This window comes from Taudactylus pleione, unplaced genomic scaffold, assembly GCF_031769625.1.
Source record: "Taudactylus pleione unplaced genomic scaffold, aTauple2 ptg000556l, whole genome shotgun sequence".
NCBI lineage: Eukaryota > Metazoa > Chordata > Amphibia > Anura > Myobatrachidae > Taudactylus > Taudactylus pleione.
The window spans coordinates 26,590,001-26,614,577 of record NW_028284958.1 but is presented as its reverse complement, the minus strand read 5'-3'; the positions used below and the strand labels follow the sequence as shown (position 1 = coordinate 26,614,577).

The 24,577-nt window shown below is 47.5% G+C and overlaps 1 protein-coding gene across 2 annotated transcripts in view; it reads left to right on the top strand.

The window, feature by feature from the left end:
• BLM (BLM RecQ like helicase) overlaps positions 1–24,577 on the top strand; it is a 73,668-nt gene that overhangs the window by 29,232 nt on the left and 19,859 nt on the right. For both annotated transcript variants that reach the window (XM_088452829.1, XM_088452828.1), the window contains exons 9-12: positions 14,741–14,859; positions 17,088–17,201; positions 20,613–20,711; positions 20,987–21,135. In XM_088452829.1, the coding sequence (XP_088308955.1) occupies positions 14,741–14,859; positions 17,088–17,201; positions 20,613–20,711; positions 20,987–21,135 (481 nt within the window). The remainder of the gene's footprint in view (positions 1–14,740; positions 14,860–17,087; positions 17,202–20,612; positions 20,712–20,986; positions 21,136–24,577) is intronic.

The window sequence follows — 24,577 nt, the reverse complement described above, 5'->3', positions numbered from 1 at the left end:
ACCTTCACTTGTTGGAGACTTCTGCGATCTGACCTTTACGCTGTTTTAATAAAAAAAAACTTAATCAGTTGGACCTCAAGAATCCGTGTTCTCCCCAGAATTTTTTCCAGCCGGGTGGCATCCAAAAGTAGCCGGGTGGGGGCCTTCGCAATTATGTGCGCGCCGGGAAAAGGGGTATCTCCCAGACCAATCCAGCCCGACATGTCTCAGGCTTCTCCCCCACTGGCTCTCAGTCAAAAGTGCCCATTATGCAGTGCCCCCTGTATTTGTGCCCTTTATACAGTGCCCCCTGTAGTTTTCCCCTTTATGCATTGCTCCCTGTAGTTTAGCTTTGCCCTTATGCCGTGCCTCCTGGCTGAAGTAGAGCCCCTATGTAGTGCCCCCAGGCTGGCCCCTTTGTGCAGTGCCCCCAGGCTGGCCCCTTTGTGCAGTGCCCCCAGGCTGGCCCCTTTGTGCAGTGCCCCCAGGCTGGCCCCTTTGTGCAGTGCCCCCAGGCTGGCCCCTTTGTGCAGTGCCCCCAGGCTGGCCCCTTTGTGCAGTGCCCCCAGGCTGGCCCCTTTGTGCAGTGCCCCCAGGCTGGCCCCTTTGTGCAGTGCCCCCAGGCTGGCCCCTTTGTGCAGTGCCCCCAGGCTGGCCCCTTTGTGCAGTGCCCCCAGGCTGGCCCCTTTGTGCAGTGCCCCCAGGCTGGCCCCTTTGTGCAGTGCCCCCAGGCTGGCCCCTTTGTGCAGTGCCCCCAGGCTGGCCCCTTTGTGCAGTGCCCCCAGGCTGGCCCCTTTGTGCAGTGCCCCCAGGCTGGCCCCTTTGTGCAGTGCCCCCAGGCTGGCCCCTTTGTGCAGTGCCCCCAGGCTGGCCCCTTTGTGCAGTGCCCCCAGGCTGGCCCCTTTGTGCAGTGCCCCCAGGCTGGCCCCTTTGTGCAGTGCCCCCTGGCTGGCCCCTTTGTGCAGTGCCCCCTGGCTGGCCCCTTTGTGCAGTGCCCCCTGGCTGGCCCCATTGTGCAGTGCCCCCTGGCTGGCCCCATTATAAAATGCCCCCTGGCTGGCCCCATTATAAAATGCCCCCTGGCTGGCCCCATTATAAAATGCCCCCTGGCTGGCCCCATTATAAAATGCCCCCTGGCTGGCCCCATTATAAAATGCCCCCTGGCTGGCCCCATTATAAAATGCCCCCTGGCTGGCCCCATTATAAAATGCCCCCTGGCTGGCCCCATTATAAAATGCCCCCTGGCTGGCTCCATTATAAAATGCCCCCTGGCTGGCTCCATTATAAAATGCCCCCTGGCTGGCTCCATTATAAAATGCCCCCAGACTGGTCCCGGCCACTGGTCACTTACCTTTACTTGCTGGCTGGTCTCCCGCTCGCCGCTGCTGCTGCTACCGCGCGCTGACTGGATCTAACTAGATCCATCAGACGCGCGGGAAGGGCTCCTCACGTCGCGGGTGACGTCACCCGCGCAGTGCATCACTGGGAACGCTGGCCTCTGAAGTGATCGGAGGCTTCTTTAGCCTCCGGTCACTTCAGAGGCTAGTGTTCCACAGCGGGGGTCAGCGGGAAAAAGTGCCGGGCGGCAGGCTGTTTCTGCCAGGCGATGCGCCCGCAGAAAACAGCCTGGGGAGAACACTGAGAATGGTCCTGGTCAACTATACCTATATCGCTATACTATGTTTATGCCCGGCAGTGCTGGGATTCTACTGTCTGCGACTGTCGCTTCTTCCTGTTTTGAATCCTGGTGCGGTTTCCTCGAGTTTTCTTCTCGTGTTACCGCAATCCTCTTGTGGATTCTTGTCGAGGCTCTCTGCTACCAACGGGTCGGGTTGGTTTGTTTTCACCTGCGATTACACTGTTCTGCCGATTCTCATCTGCTGTGTCCTCTGGATAGTCGTTTTCCTGTTCCATTCGGCTTACGCTGTATGTTGTGGATTTTTCAGTGCTCTACGACGCTTGGTCCTCGGCTCTTGTTTTTTTTTTTATTGGGCCTACGGTTCTTGGTAGTCCCTGTTTCGGTTTGGCTGCGGGGTCGGCAAGTTCTCAGCGCTTCCGACCTGGGAGGTTAGCTTTGGAGCGTCCCCACTGTCTTGAGCTCCAGTGTCCCCAAGTGGATGAAGGAGAAAACCACAGGATTTTGGTACTTACCGATAAATCCCTTTCTCCGATTCCACAGGGGACAATGGGCGCACGCTCAGCGCTGCGTACCTGCCGTTTTGTTGGTTCATTATATGGTTGTGTGACTGCATGTGTTCCCTGCAGTGGGTTCCTCTGTTCTCCTTCAGTCAGTCTTGTTCCATTCTGTGGACTTCTCCTTCTCCTCATTTCCTGTTGTCCTCCCTCTCCTCTCGGGCTCAGTTTCTTGAACTGTGGCTGATGGGGCATAGAGGGGGAGGAGCCAGTCACACTTTTAAATTATTTAAAGTGCCAGGCTCTACTCTAGCACTCTATACCCCACTGTCTTGAGCTCCAGTGTCCCCTGTGGAATCGGAGAAAGGGATTTATCGGTAAGTACCAAAATCCAGGCAGAATATTATCCAGTGCGGAATTCCTCCAGGATTTACTCTCTTTGAATCCATTTTGAACCTCAAGACTCTAAACACCCATGTTTCGGTGGACAGATTCAAGATGAGGTCTCTAAGATGTGTCATTGACAATTGCTAGCAAGCTATAATCATTACACAGACTTGTAAAGTTGCTATTTAATTTTCTTCTTCAGGGTCCATAGGGCTCCACAGGGAGACAATAGGGTTTAGGTGGTACTTGGAGGACCGGACAGCACAGGTTTTTTCAATCCCAGAATGCTCCGGTCTTTCCCCCTATACCCCGCCCAGAGCCTGAAGGCAACTTAGTTTTGTTGGTGTCCGGCAGGAGCTGATTCACTGTTAGAACAGTGGGGCTGCTATAAGCAGCCCAAGCTTTATTTTTATTATTTATTTTTATTTAAATTTTTTTATAATAGAGCAAGCAGCGCTAGTCAGTCCTCTGGACGTCTGCACTGCTGCTCCATCACCCCTCCGCGGCGCCGTGACTCCAGCCCTTGGCTTGGTTCTCTCAGCGGGGCTCCGGGGGGGACCTAGTTGGTAGGGCTCCTCAAACCACAGCCTGCAGCTGGGACTCAAAGGGACAAGTAAGGCAGTCTTTCCTCCGGTCTCAGGAGACAGACCAGAGCCGCTGATATGGATATGGTTCGTCCGGGACAACACTAGACCACCAGGGTATAATATACTTACACAGGGGACAGAATACCAAGGCCGGGGACCCGGTGGTTGATATCAGCATAGGGGAGAAGGCCCTCTCCCTGCGGCCCCTCCCCCAGCTCACGGCGCCAATCCACTGCGGTCTTGCCACCCCTGAGCTGCTCCTCCCACACCCTCCACCCCCTCAGAGACCCATGGCAGCCATTTTCTGCATCAGCCTCAGGTCTCTGGGAACGCTGGGTCTGGTCTCTATTTCCTACCAGCCACTGCGGTCTGTGTAGTTGAATTTAGTGCCCACTGCAGTTATATTGTATGTGACTTGTGCTGGCGCTGCTATCTTTTCATTTTTTTTCTACAGCTGTCAGCTCATACCTTTCCCTTTCTTTCATTATAACCCTGGCATACTGAGGTATAGGGAGTTCATTGTACTTATATTTGTGAGGGCGATCACATACCGTATATTTTGCTTGCTCACTGCACTGTGCCAGATTGTGTGCTACAATTATCCTTTCAGCTATGTCTCTAGCAAAGGCAAGAATAACAAGCAGCCTGCTGCTCCCACTCTGGTGTCCTGCAAGTCCTGTTTAGCAGGCTTAGCTTCAGAGGATCTCATTCAAGATGGTCTATGTGCAGCTTGTTATACGGCACCTGGCCCCTAAGCCCCCGCATCCCCTCCTCAGGGCTTCTTTTTCACAGGTGTTGGCAAAAATTGTGGACCACCTAGCGGTCCCTGTGGAAGCTCCCCTTATGGGATGGCCACAGCAGGTACTGTCTGTGAATCCTTTGCCTCCCCCATGGGTAGACGTACTTTCTTCCTCAGTGCAGAGTCTGGCAGCTACCTCTAGCTTTCAACAAATGCTGCAAAAGGAGAGACCCTTAACACAGTACGCTTAGTCGGTTTACTAGGTATCTTCCCAGTCCACCCAGCTATCGGATTCTGAGTTATTATCTGGGGAGGCAGAAGATGCAGACCTCTCTCACTCTGACTCCCCCTCGGGAAAGGAGGAGCCCCCCTCTAAATTGAATATACCTGCACTCGTGAGATCTGTAAAATCTAATCTTCAAATAGAAGAGGCAGTACCCACTCCTTGAGCAAAAGAGCCACTATTTAATCGACAGAATGTAGTTTTGCCAGAGTTTCATCACTGATCAGCTATCTGATCATATGTGTGAAGCATGGAATATACCTAGTAAAAAGTTTCTGCTGCCTAAACGCTTGATTTCCGTTTGCCCTCTTGCAGCTACTGATTGCACTAAATGGGAAGTTCCCCGTGCAGTGGATTCCCAGGTGAAATGTCTAGTTAAGAACACTACTTTACCTATCCACACTTCAACCTGCTTAAAGGAGACTACGGATAGAAGGATGGAAGCTTGCCTGAAGTCTATATACTCTTACAGGAGCTATTACTCGTCCTGCCAGGGCTACGGCCTGGGTTGCAAAAGCCATTGAGAATTGGGCAGAGACCCTAAAAGATCAATTTACCTCTGATGCTTCGCGGAAACAGCTGCCTACATATCTCACATTAGAAATGCAGCCTCCTATTTACGAGAGGCGGCTTTGGCTACTTGTCTCCTAGCTTCCAAGGCATCTGCTACTTCCGTGGTAGCCCGCCGTATTGTTTGGCTTTGCTCATGGAAAGCAGATTCGGACTCTAAAAGGGAGTTGGAGTCTCTGTCTTATTCTGGGGAGATCCTGTTTGGCCCAGAATTGGACAAGATTGTGACTACCTTGGCAGGTTAATAGACACAGAGAAAAAGAAGACTACTTTTTGGGGGCACTGCTATGAAAAATAATTAAAACTTAACTTTTAATAATTTAGCAAATAAAATTGGTAGCTAGTACACACAAAAGACAAACACCATTCACATATAACATATAAGTGACAGTCATAGACTGAACATACAGTTACAGTCTGTCGATGCGAATATAAAGTGAATCAATTAAGCGCCTGATTGGCTTTGATAATGACACACACAAAGTTCTGCAGATTATTCAAAATCAATCTGAACAAAGTCAGAAAAGCAGCCAAGTTTACCTAGTTACAATACATCATTTATCTAGCTGCAGGTATAACATTGAGACTGAGCTAACAATCCTTAGTGCTTTTAAGGTGATCATAAATCCTTAAAATTGCATGCATATAGAAAATAACTAGTCTTTAATGACAGTAGGGTTTGCTTGCTCCGGAATCTGATAGTACATAGGCTAATCACTGCATAATCTTAGCATATATAACATTTTGACAAAAATTAACACAGAAAAATCACAATACATAGTTCATTACCTATATGGAAGACTAAACTGTCTTTCCAGAATTGATGCTGGATCAGCGTATAGAAGAATTGTCTCCTGTCAGCAATGAATATATCCTCTAGGACAGCAAACATACAGAGTGACAGGGTACATACAGTACTTGTAAAATTGTATAACAGGTACTAGATTACTAGATGACATGCATAGTATTGTCCTTCAGAGACCTTGTATCACAATGCTAATTCATAGAGTTCTAAAATCAGATACAAAGTTGCACCATTCACATATGTTATATGTGAATGGTGTTTGTCTTTTGTTTGTACTAGCTACCAATTTTATTTGCTAAATTATTAAAAGTTAAGTTTTAATTTTAATTATTTCTACTTCAGGGTCCATAGGGTATCCACAGGATACCTTGGGGTATAGGCGATGGCGGCAGACATCCAGGCACCACAGAGTTAAATGTTCAGCCTCCCAGGATGCACTGGGGTCCCTCTCCTATACCCCGCCCCCGAGCCTCAGGCCACTCAGTTTTCATAGGTGCCTGGCCGGACCAGTCGCACCGTACAGAGGGGGGTCTTTTTTAGGCCCCTGAATATTTCTTTGCAGCTGTGGCTGCACAACTAGAGTGCTCCAGCATAGGACAGTCAGTATTGACGTCCATGCTGTCACTCCTACACCCCGCCGGTACCAGAACGCCGGTACCGATCCGGGGATGCTGGTAGGTAGCTGGGGTCACAGCTAGCGGTGATCCCCGGCTACCTGGACTATGGCCGGATGCACGGGGAACAAGGTAAGCGGCGGGGTCCCGCGGTGGGCACCCGCCGGTAACACAGTCCTGTTTGGTCCCCAGGCAGGGGGCTCCCTGGGGACCGGCTGCGCGTGGGGCCTGGTACTGATCCTGCGCCTTCCACTAGACCACCAGGGACAGCGGGCCGCAGCATGTGCGGTACAGCGCGGCGTCCCAGGGGTTGATAGCACGCCAGGGGAGAACTCCTTCCCTGTCTCACAGCCGGCGTCTCCCCCGCTGCACAGTGCCATTCCACAGCGGTCTGAGCAGGCTGTGTCAGCGCTCCTCCCCCGGGCCCTGCCTTCTCTCTGCTCCTCGGTGGCCATTTTCTCACTACATGTGCTGGGGATGGCAAACGCTGCTGGAAGCTGATACAGATGCCATTGCGGTCCGGGTCCCCTGCATACCTCTCCTTCAATTAAGGTCAGTGTATGCAGCACTGTTTCCTACCAGGCTCTGGTCTGTGTAGTTGATCGCAGTGCCTGTAATGCAGGATGTTATCTGTGCATTGTATGTGACTTAAATGCTAGCGCTGTTTGCCTGTACTTTCATTTCTGACTGTCAGCCTTTTCCTATCCCTGTTCTTCTGCTACAGCCCTTGCGGTGCGGTGTCGCAGGGTGTTTATTAACCTCACAGTAAACGTGGTTTTTCTTTGTGGGAGGTCACATACGCTCCGTTCACACTCCTCATGTCGGAAAGTGAACGAGGATATCCTCTTCCAGCTATAATGTACTGATATCATGTGCAGTTAGCGGAGGGATATGTAGACGCTGAGGGTTTATGGAGGGCATGTTGTATTATATATCACGCCCCATTTCTGTCACTGTGCCTGCACAAAAAAGGGGACCGCCCTCAGCTGGCTAAGATGCTTACAGCCTTTGTGGGCAACGCCCCCTGCGTTTCCCCAAGGGGTTATCGCAGCCTGTGGTGGTCTCATCACATGCAGGAGTCCCTGGACAGTTGATGGTACCCCAGTGTATCCTGTTTTTCGCCCCCCCCAGGTCTCGCAGGAGCCTGTGTGGGTGAATTTATTGTCCAAATGGTATAGCACCTGATGGACGTTTTACAGGGGGAGTCACCATTTCGGCCTTCTAAACGGCCTTTCGGGTCTCAGACGGGTAAAGACATGACGTCTGATGACGGTGACATTATTGACTTTTTCAGACACGAGCCCCTTAGTGCAAAGGAGGCGTAGTCTGGGTCTAAAGCCTATATACCTGGCCTTCTACGGGCAGTCCGTGCGGCTTTGGTTATTACATATCCCCCGTGGCTAAATCCAAATATGCCTTCTTTAAGGATAAGGGTGTTGCCACTGTAATTCCTCTATTTGGTCAGGTGGATCATTTAGAGGAGGCGTGGAAAATCCGGGTAAGCGGTTCCAGCCTCAAAAACGGTTGACCTGTTGCATACCCCTTTTGCGGATAATTACATTTCCGAATGGGAGTTACCTTTACGGGTAGATTCTCATGTTACACGCCCAGTGAGGAGTGCTACGTTGCCCATGCCCTCCAGGTCCTCTTTGAAGGAGGTTCCAGATTGCAAGGTGCAAATATATCTAAAATCCAATATTCCCTTGCTGGAGGGGCTTCCAGGTCGGCTATGGCCGTGTGCTGGGGGGCCAGAGCCATGGAACACTGAGTAGGTAACTGGATCTCTGCACACTGATTCTCCAGCAGAGCAGGTGGATAGTGGCAAATTCTCAGAGACTTTGCGACGTTCATAATGAGACGGTCTTACATATAGCCTACTCCTTTCCAGAATCTCCTCGGCAGCAGTAGCGGCTTGCCGCTCCCTGTGGTTGCGCTCTTGGAAAGCGGACGCAGATTCCATTTGGAATGCTTTGCCTTTTACGGGACAAGTCCTGTTTGGCCCTCGTCTGGACGCAATTGTGGCCCTGCAGGCAGCAGCTACGTCTGCGTGTCTGCCATCGGCTACAGTCCCATCAGGGTCTGGGACTTTGTCTTTTCGGCCCTGTGAGGCCAGGGTAAGTCTAAAATACAGCTTTCCAAGACAGTCAGTAGCCAGGAAATCTGCTCAGCCATAAGAACAGGCTTGGAGTACAAGATGTCCTACTCCCAAGTTGGACTATAAGCCTTCAGCCTCACGGGACGGGCCTCCTCTCGGGAGCCCCCAGAGTTGGAGGTCGGCTTCTCCAGTTCGCCCAGTGCTGGTGTCTGACCACCACGGACACTGGGGTAAGAGAAGTATTTTCTTGAAGGTAAGTCCTTTCCTCCCGGTAAAAGCCTCCCAGAAGGTTTTTCGTTACAGGTCTTCTGTCAATTCAGGACAAGGCCCTGTAATTTTTGAGGGTGTTACACTCTATGCTCCAGGCAGGAGTTATAGTACCTATTCTGTTGCCCCAAAGGGGAACGAGGTATTACTCCATCCTCTTTCTGGTACAGACACCCAATGGGTCTTACCAGGACATTCTCAACCTCGAATCCTTCAACAAATTCTTAAGGGTTCCTCGGTTCGGGAGGGGGACCCTGCATTCCATCATTCAATGGAGCCTGGGAATTTTGTGGTGTCGTTGGATATATTCAGGGTGACTACCTGAATATCCCTCTTTTCTTAGCACACCAGTGTTTTCCTCAGGTTTGCAGTGGTCGATAAGCATTTCCAGTTTCTGGCATTGCCCCTTGGTCTGGCCTCCGCGCCTCACGGTTTACCAGGTTCATGGTAGTTATGGCAGCCCACCTGCGGATGCAGGGGGTCCGCTTGTTACCCTATCCGAGTGACCTCCTGTTGTTACTACGGTCTCCAGAGATACTTCAGTGCCATATGCAACGGACAATATCTGTGTTGCTACGTTAGGGCTGACTGATAAACTGGAAATGGTCCTCTCTGATTCTTCACAGAGGATGCTCCATATCCCAACATCTGAGGATCTTTGTGATTGAGGAAAAGATCTCTGCATTACAGGCAAAGGTACGCAGTTGCCTGCAGAGTCGCCGAGTGTCTATTCACTTGGCATTGTGGTTCCTGGATTTCAGGATGTCGCTGTTCGACATGGTGGAGAGTACCCAGCTTCACTCTAAAGAACTTGATCCTCTCCGGATGGGATGGGTTGCCCCATAGGATAAAGTCAATAGGCTTTCCCCGGAGGTTTGTCTCTCTCTGGCCTGGTGGCTGCAGAAAGCTCACCTAAACAAGGGGCACCCCCTTTGGGATGGCGGACAGGGTCCTTCTGACGACGGACGCCAGTATCCGTGGCTGGGAAGCATGACAGGTCCACACTTGTTCCAGGGCAGGTGGACACCAGTAGTTTTTGCGCTTCCCATAAACATCTGAGAACTCTGAGCAGTATTCAGGGTTCTCCAGCATGCAGTACAGGTCCTCCACGGAAATACCGTGCAGGTACAGTCTGACAACGCCATCATGATGGCTTATGTAAACCACCTAGGAGGTTCCCGAAGTCAGGCGACACTAACAGTGGTGTCCCGAATTCTGGCTTGGGTGGAAGGCTATATCCCTGCCGTCATCGGCAGTGTTCATTCAGGAATCCTCAGATGGAAAGCAGGCTTTCTCAGCCATCAAGACGTGCATTCAGAGAAATGTCCTCTTTATCAGGAGGTGTTCAATCTTCTGGTGAACAAGTGGAGCCTTTCAGAGATGAGACTCTTCTGATAGACGTAGGTAGGTCCAGTGGACCTTCCAAGTTGTGTACCTCGTCCCTCCGTTATCCCTTCCTCCAGTAATAGCAAGAAGGAGGCACGCTCCTGCTGATAGCTCCAGCGTAGGCCAGATGGCACTATTACTCAGATCTTCGGAGCCTCTCAGTTAACACTCCGAAGCTGTTGCCTCTACGCCCGGACCTGTTGTCTCAGGATCCTGGCTGATACCCAGACCTGGGTTGTCTGTGGTGGAGACTGCCCTCTTAAGGTCTAGGAGTTTTTTCCAGCTCTATAGTTAACAGGGGCTGTGTCCATGCTAAGAGCTCGGAAGTTTTTTTTTATCTGCAAGAATTTACCATTAGGTATGGTATACTTTCTTTCAGGTGTCGCCCTAGAGGCTAGGCTCCTCGGGTATTCCGGATATCCAGAGGTTGGCTTTCCTACAGGTGGGCTTAGATAACGGTCTTCGCCTTGCTTACCTCAAGGTGCAGGTTTCTGCCCTGTTAGTATGGTTTCAGTGTAGTATTGCTACTCTTCCTGATGTCCGCACCGTTGTGCAGAGTGTACGTTATATTCAGCATCCCTTTGTTCCACCTGTGGCTCCTTGGGATTTGGCTGTGGTCCTTAGGGCTCTCTGAGGACCGCCATTTGATCCACTGGGCTCAGTGGATTTCAAATGGCTTACGGCTAGGACTGTATTCCTTCTGGCTCTTAATTTGGCCAGTAGGATCTCAGAATGGGAGGCTCTGTCATGTAGACCTCCCTTTTTCTCATCTTTCCTAGGAACAGGGCAGTGCTTGCCTTTACTTCCCCAGTCCTGTCTGCTGGTGAAGCCTATTTGGCTGTGGTACGGGCGCTAAGAATTTAAGTTGACCGTACCAGTCCATTTAGGAAATCAGACTCTCGGTTTTGTCCTTTCTGGTTTCCATAAAAATGGTTGGCCTTCCACTACGCTAACTTTGGCAGGATGGATTCACAGGTCTTCCTGTTCCATCCTCTATTAAAGCTCTTCCACTAGGTCTGTGGGTCCTTCGTGGACAGCTCGACGTGGCGCTTCAGCGGTGATTGGCAGCCACGTGGTCATCTGTCCATATTTTTGGTAAGTTATTATGCTTTTGATACCTTCGCCTCTCAGGATGCTTCCTTTCGGCGGCGGATTCTCCTTACAGCACAGGAGCGTCCCCACCCTTAAAGGATACTGCTTTGGGACATCCCCAAGGTATCCTGTGGATACCCTATGGACCCTGAAGTAGAAAATATGAGATATGGTAAGAACTTACCCTTGTTATCTCTATTTCTACGAAGTCCATAGGGTTCCACAGGACTCCCGCCCTGTCGCACCTGTACTGCAGATGGGCCTTGATCAGGTCACCGGTTTCTCCGTCTCCTTCTGGTGAGAATGTGATTCTTGTGTGTTCCAGACTGTCTTCTCTCTCTTTTTTGCTCCTGCTCCGGCCTATGGCTTGTTACGAAACTGAGTGGCCTGAGGCTCGGGGGCGGGGTATAGGAGAGGGACCCCAGTGCATCCTGGGAGGCTGAACATTTAACTCTGTGGTGCCTGGATGTCTGCCGCCATCGCCTATACCCCAAGGTATCCTGTGGAACCCTATGGACTTCGTAGAAATAGAGATAACAAGGGTAAGTTCTTACCATATCTCATATTTTTTCATAGCAGTGCCCCCAAAAAGTAGTCTTCTTTTTCTCTGTGTCTATTACTGTGCTTTGCTGACTCTGGGGAGCACCACCAATGCTTTAATTGATCTATAACCTGTGGTTTAAGAATTGTTTTACAAGTTGGTCCTGATAATTAGGAATTTTTGACTCTTGATCTGAATGGTCTTAGTGGGGCTTTATATAATAGTCTTGTGCGATTTCCACCCCTTGGTGTTATATTAGATACCTTGGCAGGTTCCAAGACTGCAGTCTTACCCTCTGCATCTGCTACGAAGCCTTGGATGTCATCCTTTCGTCCCCAGGGAAAAACTAAAGGTCGGTCCTTTCCACGGCAGTCGGCATACATTAAGGCCTCCAAGCCTAGGACCAAACAGACCTGGGCTACAAGATGTCCACCTACCAAATCTGAGGACCAGCCTTCAGCCTGACGGGGCGGGCCTCTCCCTGGGGGCTCCCAGGGTGGGAGGCTGACTTCTTCAGTTCGCACACTTCTGGCGTCAGGACACCTCAGACGCCTGAGTAAAAGAACTGGTATCCCACGGATACGCCCTCTCATTCCTGAGGCGGCCCCCCAGCAGTTTTTTTGTACAGGACCTCCATCGGACCCAAGCAAAGCCGTGCTCCTCCAGAAGGCCATTCAGTCCTTACTGCTCTCGGGGGTAATAATTGCGCTCCCCTCATCACAGAGAGGGAAGGGCTATTATTCTGCCCTTTTCTTGGTTCAAAAGCCCAACAGGTGTCAGTGTCATTGGCCTATCCTCAACCTTATGTCTCTGAACAAGTTTATCAGGGTGCTCAGGTTTCGTATGGAAACCCTACGCTCTATTGTCCTGGCCATGGAGCCTGGGGATTTTATGGTGTCAGGACGCTTACCTACATGTGCCTATAGAGCCTTCTCATCAGCAGTATCTCCGGTTTGCTACGCTACTGCAAAATTACCAATTTCAAGCACTGCCTTTTGGGCTTTCTACAGCTCCTCGGGTCTTTACCAAGATCATGGCAGTTCTGGTGGCCTATCTACGTCGTCAGGGGATCAAACTGCTCCCATACTTGGACGATCTCTTGCTCTTACAAGCTCCCCAGAAATTCTTCACCGCCATCTACAAGTAACCGTTGCCTTTCTACAAATGCACGATTGGCTGATCAACTGGGAAAAGTCTTCCCTGACCCCTTCTCAAAGAACGGTACATCTGGGAGCTTTCCTGGACTCTCAGGCTCAGAGAATCTTCCTGACAGCAGACAAAATCTCTGTATTACAGCACCGAGTTCGCAGATTACTCCACAGTTGCCGCGTGTCAGTTCACTCTTCAATGCAGACCTTGGGATCCATGGTGTCCACCTTCGACATGGTGGAGTTTGCTCAGTTTCACTCCAGGCCCCCTACAACACCTGATCCTCTGCAACTGGCTGCCTTATCTACTCAGATCCCAGATGATGGGCCTCTCTCCGGAGGTTCACCTGTCCCTATCCTGGTGGCTACAGACGTCCCACCTAAACAAGGGTCACCCCTTATGGATACCGGATACACAACTGACCAATTTATCTGACTGTATCCAGGGACGCGTTGGAACTGGACAATCATTACAACAGACATCAGCCCTCAGGACTAGGGGGGCTATTGCTCTCCATCAGTCCTTGAGCTCCAGCGGTAACAAAGCTTCTGATTAATGTGTTTGTATAAGGATTCAGCCAGATCATGCCACTGCAGTGGTTTAAATCAACAATCGGGGTGGCACCAAGCGCTACTTGCGATGAAGGATAACTAAATGTCATGCATTTGGATGTATCAGTGTTCCAGTTATATCAGCTGAGTTCACACTAGGGGTGCAGGGGAAGAAGATTTCCTCAGCAAGCATGCCTTGCATTCATGAGAAAGGTCTCTACATCTGGTTCTGCTCAAACCATGCTTGTTCCTGATATATCTGTACTATCCAGTGGCATTTCTTCTGCTCACTCTCAAGAAGATAAAAAGAGAAGGTGCTTTTGCTAGCACCAGAGTGTCATCACCATTTGTGGTATACACGCTTTCTCAAAATGTTAACAGGTCCCTCATGGTGTCTTTCTTTAACGCAGGATCTGTTAAGTCAGGGACCATTTTATCATCCGGGTTTAGCAAGTGGCCACAACAGTGTAGCTGTTGAAGACCTGATTCTTAAAGCAAAAGGGTGTTCAACAGTATTGCAGCAACCATGCTCCAGGCTAGAAAGCACATTTTGGTGAAACATTATCATAGGGATCGGAAGAATCTTTTCTTGGTGTTAGATAAAGTTTACAATTCTTTCTCTTCAGTTACCCCATTTGCTTCTAAATTTGCAGGAAGGTTTGGATTATGGATTGAGACGGTTCAGACCACTGCATTCTATCTCCTTTCATGAGAAGGTGGCACGTTTTCTTTCAGCAATGGATGCATGTGCAAATTACATTTTGGTGTTTAGACAGGCTTTATTGGGGTGGGCAAACCTGTTCCTGACAATGTGAAGCTACATTCCACTGATTACTGAGCGCCTCCTAGGCGTTGTCATGTTGGCTAAGCAGCCACCTGATCCTTGGGGTATACTGTACATCTGCTAATTGTTTTTGTATCTGCAGATGCTCAATTGATAGAAGATGCTACTAGTAGGGGGAACTCGGTTGTCAGGACAGCTATAGGACATTACTAAGTTCAGTTGTTAAATCCTTTCTTAATACATTGGGTGTCACTACACTACTGCTTCTTTTACATTTTAGTTCTCCTGCAAAAGCTTATTCGGTTAAATGTTTGGGGATGTCTTCTGTCTGTCTCTCCATCTCATTCCTGTCCGTTCTGTCCTGTGAGGCTTGGCTAGAAAATGAAGTTTAAGCGGGAGGAATTTCAGACCGTACAGATTTTATTTTAAGTGCTACACTCCTGGCCTAGCCTCCATATCTGTAAGGCTCAGGTCCTCAATGGTTTAAAAAAAAAAAGCTTTAATGCAGGTACAAAAATTCTATTCCAACCCAGACACCTCTTACTTTTTTATACTGAAACAAATTGTCCTTGAGAATTTCTCTATTTCATGGAACGTAAATCAAGTTAAGAGCTGAAATAATGAAAAAATATATATTTTGATCTTTTATAACAAAACCTGTAATCTCTGCGGTTTTGTGCTTAAATGGAGCTATTCATTATGTGACAGTATTGAACGTTTGTGCCATATTCCATTAGTGATGACCGTTTCAGCCTAATGATGTAATATGTCTTTCTAGGTGGCGGAAAGAGCTTGTGTTACCAGCTTCCTGGTTGCCTGTCTCCTGGCGTTACTATCGTAATCTCTCCCCTCCGATCCTTGATAGTTGACCAAGTCCAGAAGCTTACGTCCCTGGATGTAAGAATTTTTTTTTTTTTTTTTTGAGTCTGTGTAACTAAATAAACACTAACCCTGTATTTTGATTTTTGTATTTGTCTAATGCAATATTAATGACTGAATTTATGATACCAAATGCAGACCATACTGCCGGAATGGCTGTTACCAGATTGAAGAGGGAAAAGATAGGTTACATGTTTATACATTGTACTTCTAACCCAGGGGTGGGCAATTATCACAGGTGGGGCGCTGCTAGGGGCACGTAAGTTTTTAGTAACCTGTTGAGGGCTGCAGACAACATACTTAGTATTTACAATATCTACCATTAAAGTTGAAATGGTATTTTATTCTATTTTCCACACAAATTTGTAACACTGCTGACATGTTAAGTCACTTCCCACATTCAGTACAGGGAAGAGTACTCTGTCATTTGTGCCTCTCTATATATCAGTGGATGGCACCTGCTCTTCTCATTGTCACTGGTGTCTTGGCAAACTTACTTCTCTAGATTTCCCGTGGCTTCTCCCCCAATATGCTTTTCTGTCACACTCTATGGCACTGATCCTCCCCCTAACACGCTACCCACTCTCTCTCCTCTCCAACTCCCATGTTACTTGCACTACCGTCTCCGGCTCTCTCTGCTGCCTGGGCTTGGCTCCAGCCCCTGACAGTGCTGCGTATTTGGAGGTATTTGCCGGTAGTTCATTTCAAACACTGCTGGCAGCAGTATCAGTGATGGGGTTGCATCTAATGATTGCCTTGCATGGCCGTAAGTTACCCACCCCTGTTCTAATTGCTGCTTAATTGGGGGTTCTGTTAGAATTTGTGAGCCGGGATGTAGTCACGATGCCGGACGTCGATATACCGGCGCCGGAATCCCGAAGAGGATAAAGATGCCGACGTCGCTATCTCGAACAGGATGAAGATACTGACGCCGGCATCCCGAAGGTAAGTATGTATCTTAGGCTTAGAGAGGATGGGGGGGAGATTAGGGTTAGGCACCACCCCGGGAGGGTTAGGTTTAGAGTGCGGGAAGGGGTGGTTAGGGGGCACAGGGGAGGGTAAGTATACTTACCAGCCCCTGTCGGGATTTTGCAGATCGGGATCCCGCTGTTGGTCTTCTGACCGCTGGCATCTTGTCCGCCGCCCATCCATACCCACTCCCTCTGAGCCATATATCTTTGACATAATACAGTAATTGTAAAGGTGTAATATATCCACTTTATTTACAGGGTTTATTCTTTTGCAAATGCTCATCAAAGCATATTGCCAGAAGTTATGCTGCAAAGAGAATCTTATCTCTCTGCATAATTTGTGTAGAGGAACTGGAGTTATCATATGGCCTGTTCGCCAAAATAAAATAAAACCTCTAACATATTTTGTTAGAGAAAGTAAAAGCGCACATCCACTTGCCGATTTCTATGAGCGATTGAACGATAACTATATAGTTATCGTTCAATCGTGCATGAATCGGGCACATTAATGTTGGAAACGACCAGCGATGCGCGCTCCCGCTTGTAGTTTCCGACATTATTCATCGCCTGAACATGCTAGTCCACTTGACGATAACGTCAGGTTGAGCATGTTAGGGGATGATTGATGTGTCTACATTGAATGACTGACCGATCAGTGTAGGCACATCACAGACTGTGAAACGACTGCACGATTACAATGTCGGAATCGGGCAGTCGTTTCAAAGTCTGCTAGTGGATGTGCCCCATAAGGCCCGCAATTGTCATCTTTCTTGCAATATGTCAGAATGCTGAGTTTTACTAACAAATAACTTTAATAGTACATACCTCCAATGTAGTTTTTTTTACTTTTAATTGACAATAAGAGATCTGTATACTGTACCATTGTTTTCAGAATATTTTACCCATATTCCTCCAATTTAAATAACTCTTTAATTATGATTTATCTGAGCTCAATTTAAAAGCTTAAAACAACGCTTTAATTTAATATGTTCAAGTTACAAACACAGATGTTATTAAACTTTATTTACAAAGTTCCTATGGAAATCCTCATTACTACCTACTACTTTTGGACTCTGGAACTGTGGATGGACTGTAAGCTCTCATTATGGGGTCTATGTACTAATCCTTGGCTGGAGATAAAGTACCAACCAATCGGCTCCTAACTCACTTTAAAGGCTATGTTTGAAAAATGACAGGAGCTGATTGGTACTTTATCTTTCTTCAAGGCTTAGTACGTAGACCCCTTTATGTAAAATGCAGTGTTCTGTTTTTTAGATTCCTGCTACTTCTCTTACCGGGGATAAGACGGACTCAGAAGCTTCCAGTATTTACTTGCAGCTTTCCAAAAAGGATCCAATTATAAAACTTCTGTATGTCACTCCAGAGAAGGTAATGTATTTTTATTTGTAATACTAGTATTTGGTAATAAAGTAAGGGGGGATATTTAGCCATAAATGAGTACAATAAAGTGTAAGCATTATCAACAGATTTTCGCCAGGGTTACTGAGTTGTTTTTTTCAGACAGACCAGTATTACCTTAGTTTACCATTTAATAAGAGAGACACATTTCTAAAAGTTTTGGGGATTATCAGAATAGAACATAGTTCAATTAATGTTGTGATTAATGTGGAAAGACTCACTGCATTTAAAGTAGATATCCTCTCATTTTATATATTACTCCTTCATCAATTGGGGGCCACAGACATTGGGTTATGTTTCAATTCCAGGAAGTGACTGGAAAACAAGAACAGTCTTCTCCACATGGACAGCTGAATGGTGGCCATTCTCCCACTGAAGCCTGTGCTCCCTGTAGGAGAGGTGCTTTCAACAATAGAATATAACTCCAGTAGGGGGGGGTCAGCCTAATTTGGCACTGTAAAATGGTGAACGCCAGACTTGTGGAGGAACAAATTTCCTGGGGTGTCTCCTAAAAGCTCTCCCTTAAACACATGGCCAGACAATAGCAGTATTCCATAACTGAAGCTCCCGTGTCTCTCAGGCTAGTATCCTGTGCCTGCTACAGCCTATTTCCCTTGCTTTTCAGAGTGCGGTCATGGCCCACTGAATCAGTGTCCACCCTTGGTGGTCCATGTCTATACCAAATACTGAGCTTGCTGTGGACAATCCGGTTCCCTCTGCACTACCTGTGTCAGATCGCACCGCTAAGGTCTAATGCTCCAAGTAATGCCTAAGCCAGAGTGCGTTTTGTCCCTACCATGGCCTGTGGAGATCTTTTCCTGCCTACCTATTCTGATGGCGGAAGGTCCTAGAGTACATTTAGCGCGTTTCCAGCACCCACGTGTGTTAGGATTCTAATTCTGTTAGTTATGGACCTTTAAGGAAAGTTGAAGACCTGGAATGTGCGTCTCTTGTACCAAGTGATTTTGGCTCCTGAGGATTGTTCCAGACTTCTTTATGGTTGCAATTGTTCATACTAATTATCATTTTCTCTTTCCTCCATGGGGGGGGACACAGGGATCATACTAGTTATAGGGTGTTGAGGTGTCTGAGCACCTATACCCCACCTCCAACACTAAGGGGACCAGTTTTTCATTTGGTGCCCAAGGAGTGGGCACAGTTTTAAGGAGCTGCTATTAAGCAGTCTCAATTTTTACTTTACATTTTTTTTAGGTATTTTTATTTACTGAGCAGGCAGTGAGTCAGCCTCTCAGGAAGGCGCCAATAGGTTAGCCTTATTGGCACCTCCCCCGAACTGGCACGTCCCCTCCTGCTGGATAGGTGTCATCGTATATATTCTCCTCACTCCCTACAATGCTGGGCGGCCATTTTATGTTATTGCCTGCCTCCAGGTTCACGGAGAGAGACATCAGGGCTGTCTCCCTTTATACCTCACTCCAGCAGTCACGTTATATAAAGCTCCTTCCACCCTTGTTGGGGTTCGGTTGTTGAGCAACATTGCCCATTCTTATTTCCATTGAATGTTGTGATCAAGGTGGAAAGACTCGCTGCATTTAAAGTGGATATCCTCTCATTTATTTTTACTCCTTCAGCAATTGGGACGTCCTCCATACAAATTTGGACAAGGGCCTCCCATTCTAGACTACACACACACACACACACACACACACACACACACACACACACACACACACACACACACACACACACACACACACACACACACACACACACACACACACACACACACACTAGGTAAATGCAGAGGGGATGTAGTTATGAAACCGATGGCACAGACTGTGTAATTTTTAGCATTACTACCTCACAGCACTGAGGTTGTAGGTTGAATTCCCACCACGGCCCTAACTGTGCAGAGTTTGTATATTCTCCCTTTGCTTGCAGGGGCTTCCTCTGGGTACTCCGGTTTCCTCCCACACTCCAAAAATATACTGGTAGGTTAATTTGCTCCCAACAAAAATTAACCCTAGTGTGTGTGCATGTTATAGGGAACATAGATTGTAAGCTCCACTGGGGCAGGGACTGATGTGAATGGCCAACTATTCTCTGTAAAGCACTGCGGAATATGTGTGCTCTATATAAATAACTGATAATGATAATGAAACACTGATGGACAAAATACCGACAACATAAATTGGACAGTTAGCATACCGACATCACCCAAATACCGATATACAATATACCGACAAAAGTAAAATCCCAACAGGAAACAATACTAACACATAATAATCCTGACAAGTTAAAATACTGATACACTAGATCATAATACCGATATACAATATACCTACCTGTCATACCTGAATATACCGACACAACATAATATTGACCACGGCATTATACCGATAAATAACAATATCGGCATATTTATAGAACCGACTACAATAATCCCGACAAGCATAAAATACCGATGTTGGAAATAGCGACAACTACAATATCTGCAAATACATGACCTAATATTGTTGGGTTGCCATTAGCTGGGATTTCATACCGATTCCATAGAGAGGAGTCCCAGACATGGTACTAGATACTCTGTAAAGATACACTTCTGTGAGTGCAGATAGCTGTAAGCAGAATTAACGGCAGGTGCATTTTGCAAGTGCAATTCACTAGTGGCAGGTACAGGAGTGCAAAAGTCTGGAAGCAGAGTGATTGCAGGAACTGAAACAAGACAGCACACCACTGCAGCCAGGAGTCGGCAAACTGAACTTGAAAGTTTTTTTCTTACAATGATTCTGTCAGCAGAGGTGGTTTAAATAGGGCGCTCACAGCACCTATTGATCAGTCATGTCATTTGAGCTTGACTCCAGGAATCTGATAGGCTGATGTAGTCACCTAATTAAATCCAAAATGGTGGCACCAATGATTTGGCAACATTTTGTTGTTGTTGTTGTTGTTGTTGTTGTTGTTGTACTTTTACTGCCTCAATCATGGACAGAGAGAAAGTGAACAGAGATATTGGGCGAGTTGTATTAAACTACAACCACTCCGCAACTAACTGTCATGTTACAGGCTGTGTTTGAAAAATGACAGGAGCTGATTGGTTGGTAGTTTAACACACTCCAATTTATCACTTTCTAGAGCTTAGTACATCTGCCCCAAAGTACCAACCACTCAACTCCTAACTGTCACTTTACAAGCTGTGTTTAAAAAATGATCGGATTGGTTGCTAATTTATCTCCATCCATTTTATCTCTCTCCACGGCTTAGTACATAGATCCCTTTGTTTGAATGGCTTAAAACTACAGGTCCTGTAACAAAGGCAGTAGAGCAATACACAAGTCGATAATCCTTACCAGTAACCTTTATTTATTTATTTTTTTGCCATTTTTCAATTCTAATAGCTTTATTTGATTTGTACTTAAGGTTTGTGCGAGCGCCAGGGTTATCACCACAATGGAAAATCTGTACGAGCGTAAGCTGTTGGCGAGATTTGTCATAGATGAGGCTCACTGTGTAAGCCAGGTAAGTGGTTAAGATCTTCAATTAACCATGGAGCTGTAATTCAAGTGGACCAGTGGAGGTGTTAAATGTGTCTGCTAAACTAATATTTGAGAATGCAGCCCAGTAATTCAATAGGGAACTGCACCAGCCGAATATTAGCGGAGCACTGTCTAAGTGATGTCACTGATAATACTGGTTCATCCCACAATATCGATGTCTCCACTGTTTGTAGGCTGATCGGTCTACGTTATTATTTTTATGAATATCTAGATGTGTTGATTTATCATCTAACACAGTGGGGTCATGATTTCCGGCCAGACTACAAGAGGCTGAACATGTTGCGTCAAAAATTCCCTTCTGTTCCCATGATGGCTCTCACTGCAACTGCGAATCCCCGTGTACAGAAAGACATTCTGAACCAGCTGAAGATGACCAAGCCTCAGATGTAAGTCAGACGTCTGAGCAAAGGAAGTTGCGCAGCTTTGAAAGTAGAAATGGTGGGCATTTTTTTTTTTTTTAAGCAATTAGTATTGGGTGCAGATATATTTTTTTTCCCCACAAATGTGTAAACAGTTGAATATTAGCTATTAAATGTTGCTACACAGACTCAAGGCCGGTACATACTAGACGATGTTCGTCGGATCGGACGACATATCGTCTAGTGTGTCCCCGCCATCACTCCTACAAGGTTTACATCCCACCTTTGTAGACAAGGCCTATAAAACCCTACTTGTCCCCCTGTAGAAGAGGTATGGACTGTGCCTGATTTGTGCTCATATTTATATGATTTGGAGTAGTGTAATCCTTCCAGCATGTTACCCACACATTCTCTTGATTACAATTGTTGGATGAATAATGTTCAGCAGCGTAGGCTTTTCTAACTCTGAAGTTTATTTGACCTTCTGGAGCCTGTAAGTAGATGCTTAGTTCTTTTTTTGGGACACCTCCTTGCTGTGTCCCCTTAGTGAATTATGTAACAAAAGATGTTATATACGCACTTGCAGTTAAATCACGTTTCTCCTCAACATTTTTGGCACAGAGTTTTACCACAAATTAATGTTGCTGTGATCCCAGGGGTCTCTCAGGATTCGTATTAAATATATTTGTGGGCTATCTCTTGTGTTTTGTTTTTTATGTTACCAGTTGATGTAAAAATCTGTAAATGGAAAAACAGCGTTAAAATCTAATGAGTTAGCATACGACTTGATAAAATGATAAAGTATTATATATAACACATTACAAATAAACATTAAAAAATACACCCTTAATTGATTATGTTTATCATATATTAACAAGGGATAGTCACTGGTGTAATATAAATGCATATATCCAATAGACAGGCATATATCCATTTATGGGGGATTGCGGTAAACAAGTTGGATTGATACCAAAACATCTGTGATGTTATAAGTCTCTTACAATGGGCATATGTAAATAAGGATATGACCATCCAATGAGGTCAAGCAGGTATTCGTGTTCATTTTCTTTAAGACTCGCCCTCTTTTCATCACTCTTGGGGGCGTGCCTGTCGCTTACAGCCATGCCGGGCTGCTCCCAAGCTCTCCCTTTTCTCCTTCATCCACTAGGGGACACTGGAGTTCAAGACAGTGGGGTATAGACGGTGGTAGAGTAGAGCCTGGCACTTTAAATAATTTAGAAGTGTGACTGGCTCCTCCCCCTCTATGCCCCATCAGCCCCAGTTTTTAGAATGTGCCCGAGAGAGCCGGTCACATAGGGCTGAGCTCCAGCCCACACTTAGTATTTTTATCTTTATTTTCACTTTATTTTATTTTATAGCTTTCACAAAGCATTGAGGACAGGCTGACAGAGAACTGCGTCTGTCAGCCTGCTACATGGAGGCATCAGGAGACCCGCCACCACTAAAAAAGAGTGCGTGTCGGAGTCCCAGGCACCCTGGCAGTAGCTCAGGGAGGACACGCCACAGCTTAATATAGAGGCTGTGTCCGTGCTTCCGAATGCCTAGCCGCAGCACTGATGCCAGCAGTGGTAAGTATAATCTCTTCCCCTGACTAGCGGGGGACTAGATCTGCGGCCCCTCCGCCCCCATATAGCTGAACTACTGAGCTCAGCAAACTACCAACCTGGGTCCTTATTTTAGAAGGTCCCCGGTTCTATGCCCGGCATAGAAAATATTCCTTATGCCGGTTAACAAGGGGGCGGAGCCACCGCGCATAAAGTCGCGCTTCCCAGTCAAAATCTCCCTCAGAGAAGGACTGTAATAACATCCCTGCACTCTCCATGCAGGGACACCGCTATCCTGCATCTGTGACAGCGCGGTGCCTTGCTGCGGCTGTCGTTTACAGTGAGACAACTCTCTGCAATAGAGGCGGTCTGTGCTGCAACCCCCACCCCCCGCGCCTGCCGCACTACCTTCTCCCCGAACTAAAGAGACAATCCCGGTCAGTATACCGGAGTGAGCGGGGGCGGAGCTTATTAGGGCGCGTCTCGCATTCTAGCGGCGCCATCTGTAGGCGGGCTCTCCCTCTTCTGTGCGCTTCACTGTAAAACAGCGCTGCTGCTATATAGCGATCTCCGGTTCCAGTGGAGAGCTCCTAAGCAGCGGCGTTCTCAAGGAGGTGCTGGCTTCCGGTTAGGCGGGCTGCCGAAGTTGGGCTCGCTGTAGGAGGCATGGGGTGCGGCCCTGGTTGCGGCTCCTTACAGAGCAGCCAAAGGTAAGGACCCTAAGAGTCAACAGCTTTAGCCGGGGGGCTCCGTTCTCGGCGATGTAGGGGCGGGGCTTAGTCCATTGCTGCGCCCGGAAGTGCGCCGCTTAATTCTACACAGTCTCCCCTTGGGCTGCGCACTTCATGAGATCTCCCAGTAAGGAGAGTTTTATATCCAGCTTCCTCTTAAGGGCAGCATTGGGTACAGTATATTACCTGCGTAAACGCAGTTTAGTGCAGGGTGAATGCAGTGTGGACTGTGCCTGCTAGAGCAGCGAGAGGTCTGAGCCCCTGGAGTGACTGCACCGCGGGAAGTTCAGTTATAGAGAGTGCACTCCACCTTCATGTGGTTGCGCATGCTAGGATAACTCCGCTTAGAATACGCTGTGCTGTGTAAGAAACTGTTACTACACCACCCTTAATAGGCCTGGTCAGTACTTGGAATATCTGGGCAGCTGCAGTATCTAGATAGAACCTAGTTTGGTAAATGCTGAGATAGATTATGCTGATGCATACTGAGCGCAGTGTAGCAGTCTTCCTGCTTACTGAGTTACGCAGCGACAAGGTCCATATTGAACTTGACTCATCTCGGTAGTTCCTATATGGTGGTCAGATTCCACAATGATCTTGTAGAGGGGAGAGCACCGCAAAACAGTCAGCCACAACTCTCCTAACTGCTGCCCTACGTCATTGTGATGTTACTGTGTAGAGGATAGTTATGTCTATTTTAAAATTGTCTATCAAAATGGCTGCACTGTTTGATTAAGTATTAATCAGTACTCATATTGAAGAGCAACACCTCTACATATCATGGGACCCGCCGCCACTATTATAGAGTGAGTGTACGGGCCCCTGACACTAGCTCAGGGAGGAACATGCCGCAGCCTAATACAGAGGATGTGTCCATGTCACTTACCCTCCGCATGATCTGCCGATTGATCTATGTCTGTGTCAGATGGGCCTATATACATCAAGTATACTGCAGGAATTTTCATTGCACTAAGGTCGTCTCCTTGATTCCCACTTTAAAAAAGCGGGTTCAACTGGAGCTCAAATGGCTCACTCGAAAAGGCGGGTACTCCAGTGACAGAAGGGTCCCAGGATCGAAACCAATCTGGGTCATCACGCTGTTCAAATATCCAGGCCCATACGCCGTAGCAGATTGACGGCCACACGCGACACATGAGCAGTCTCCCTGCGTGG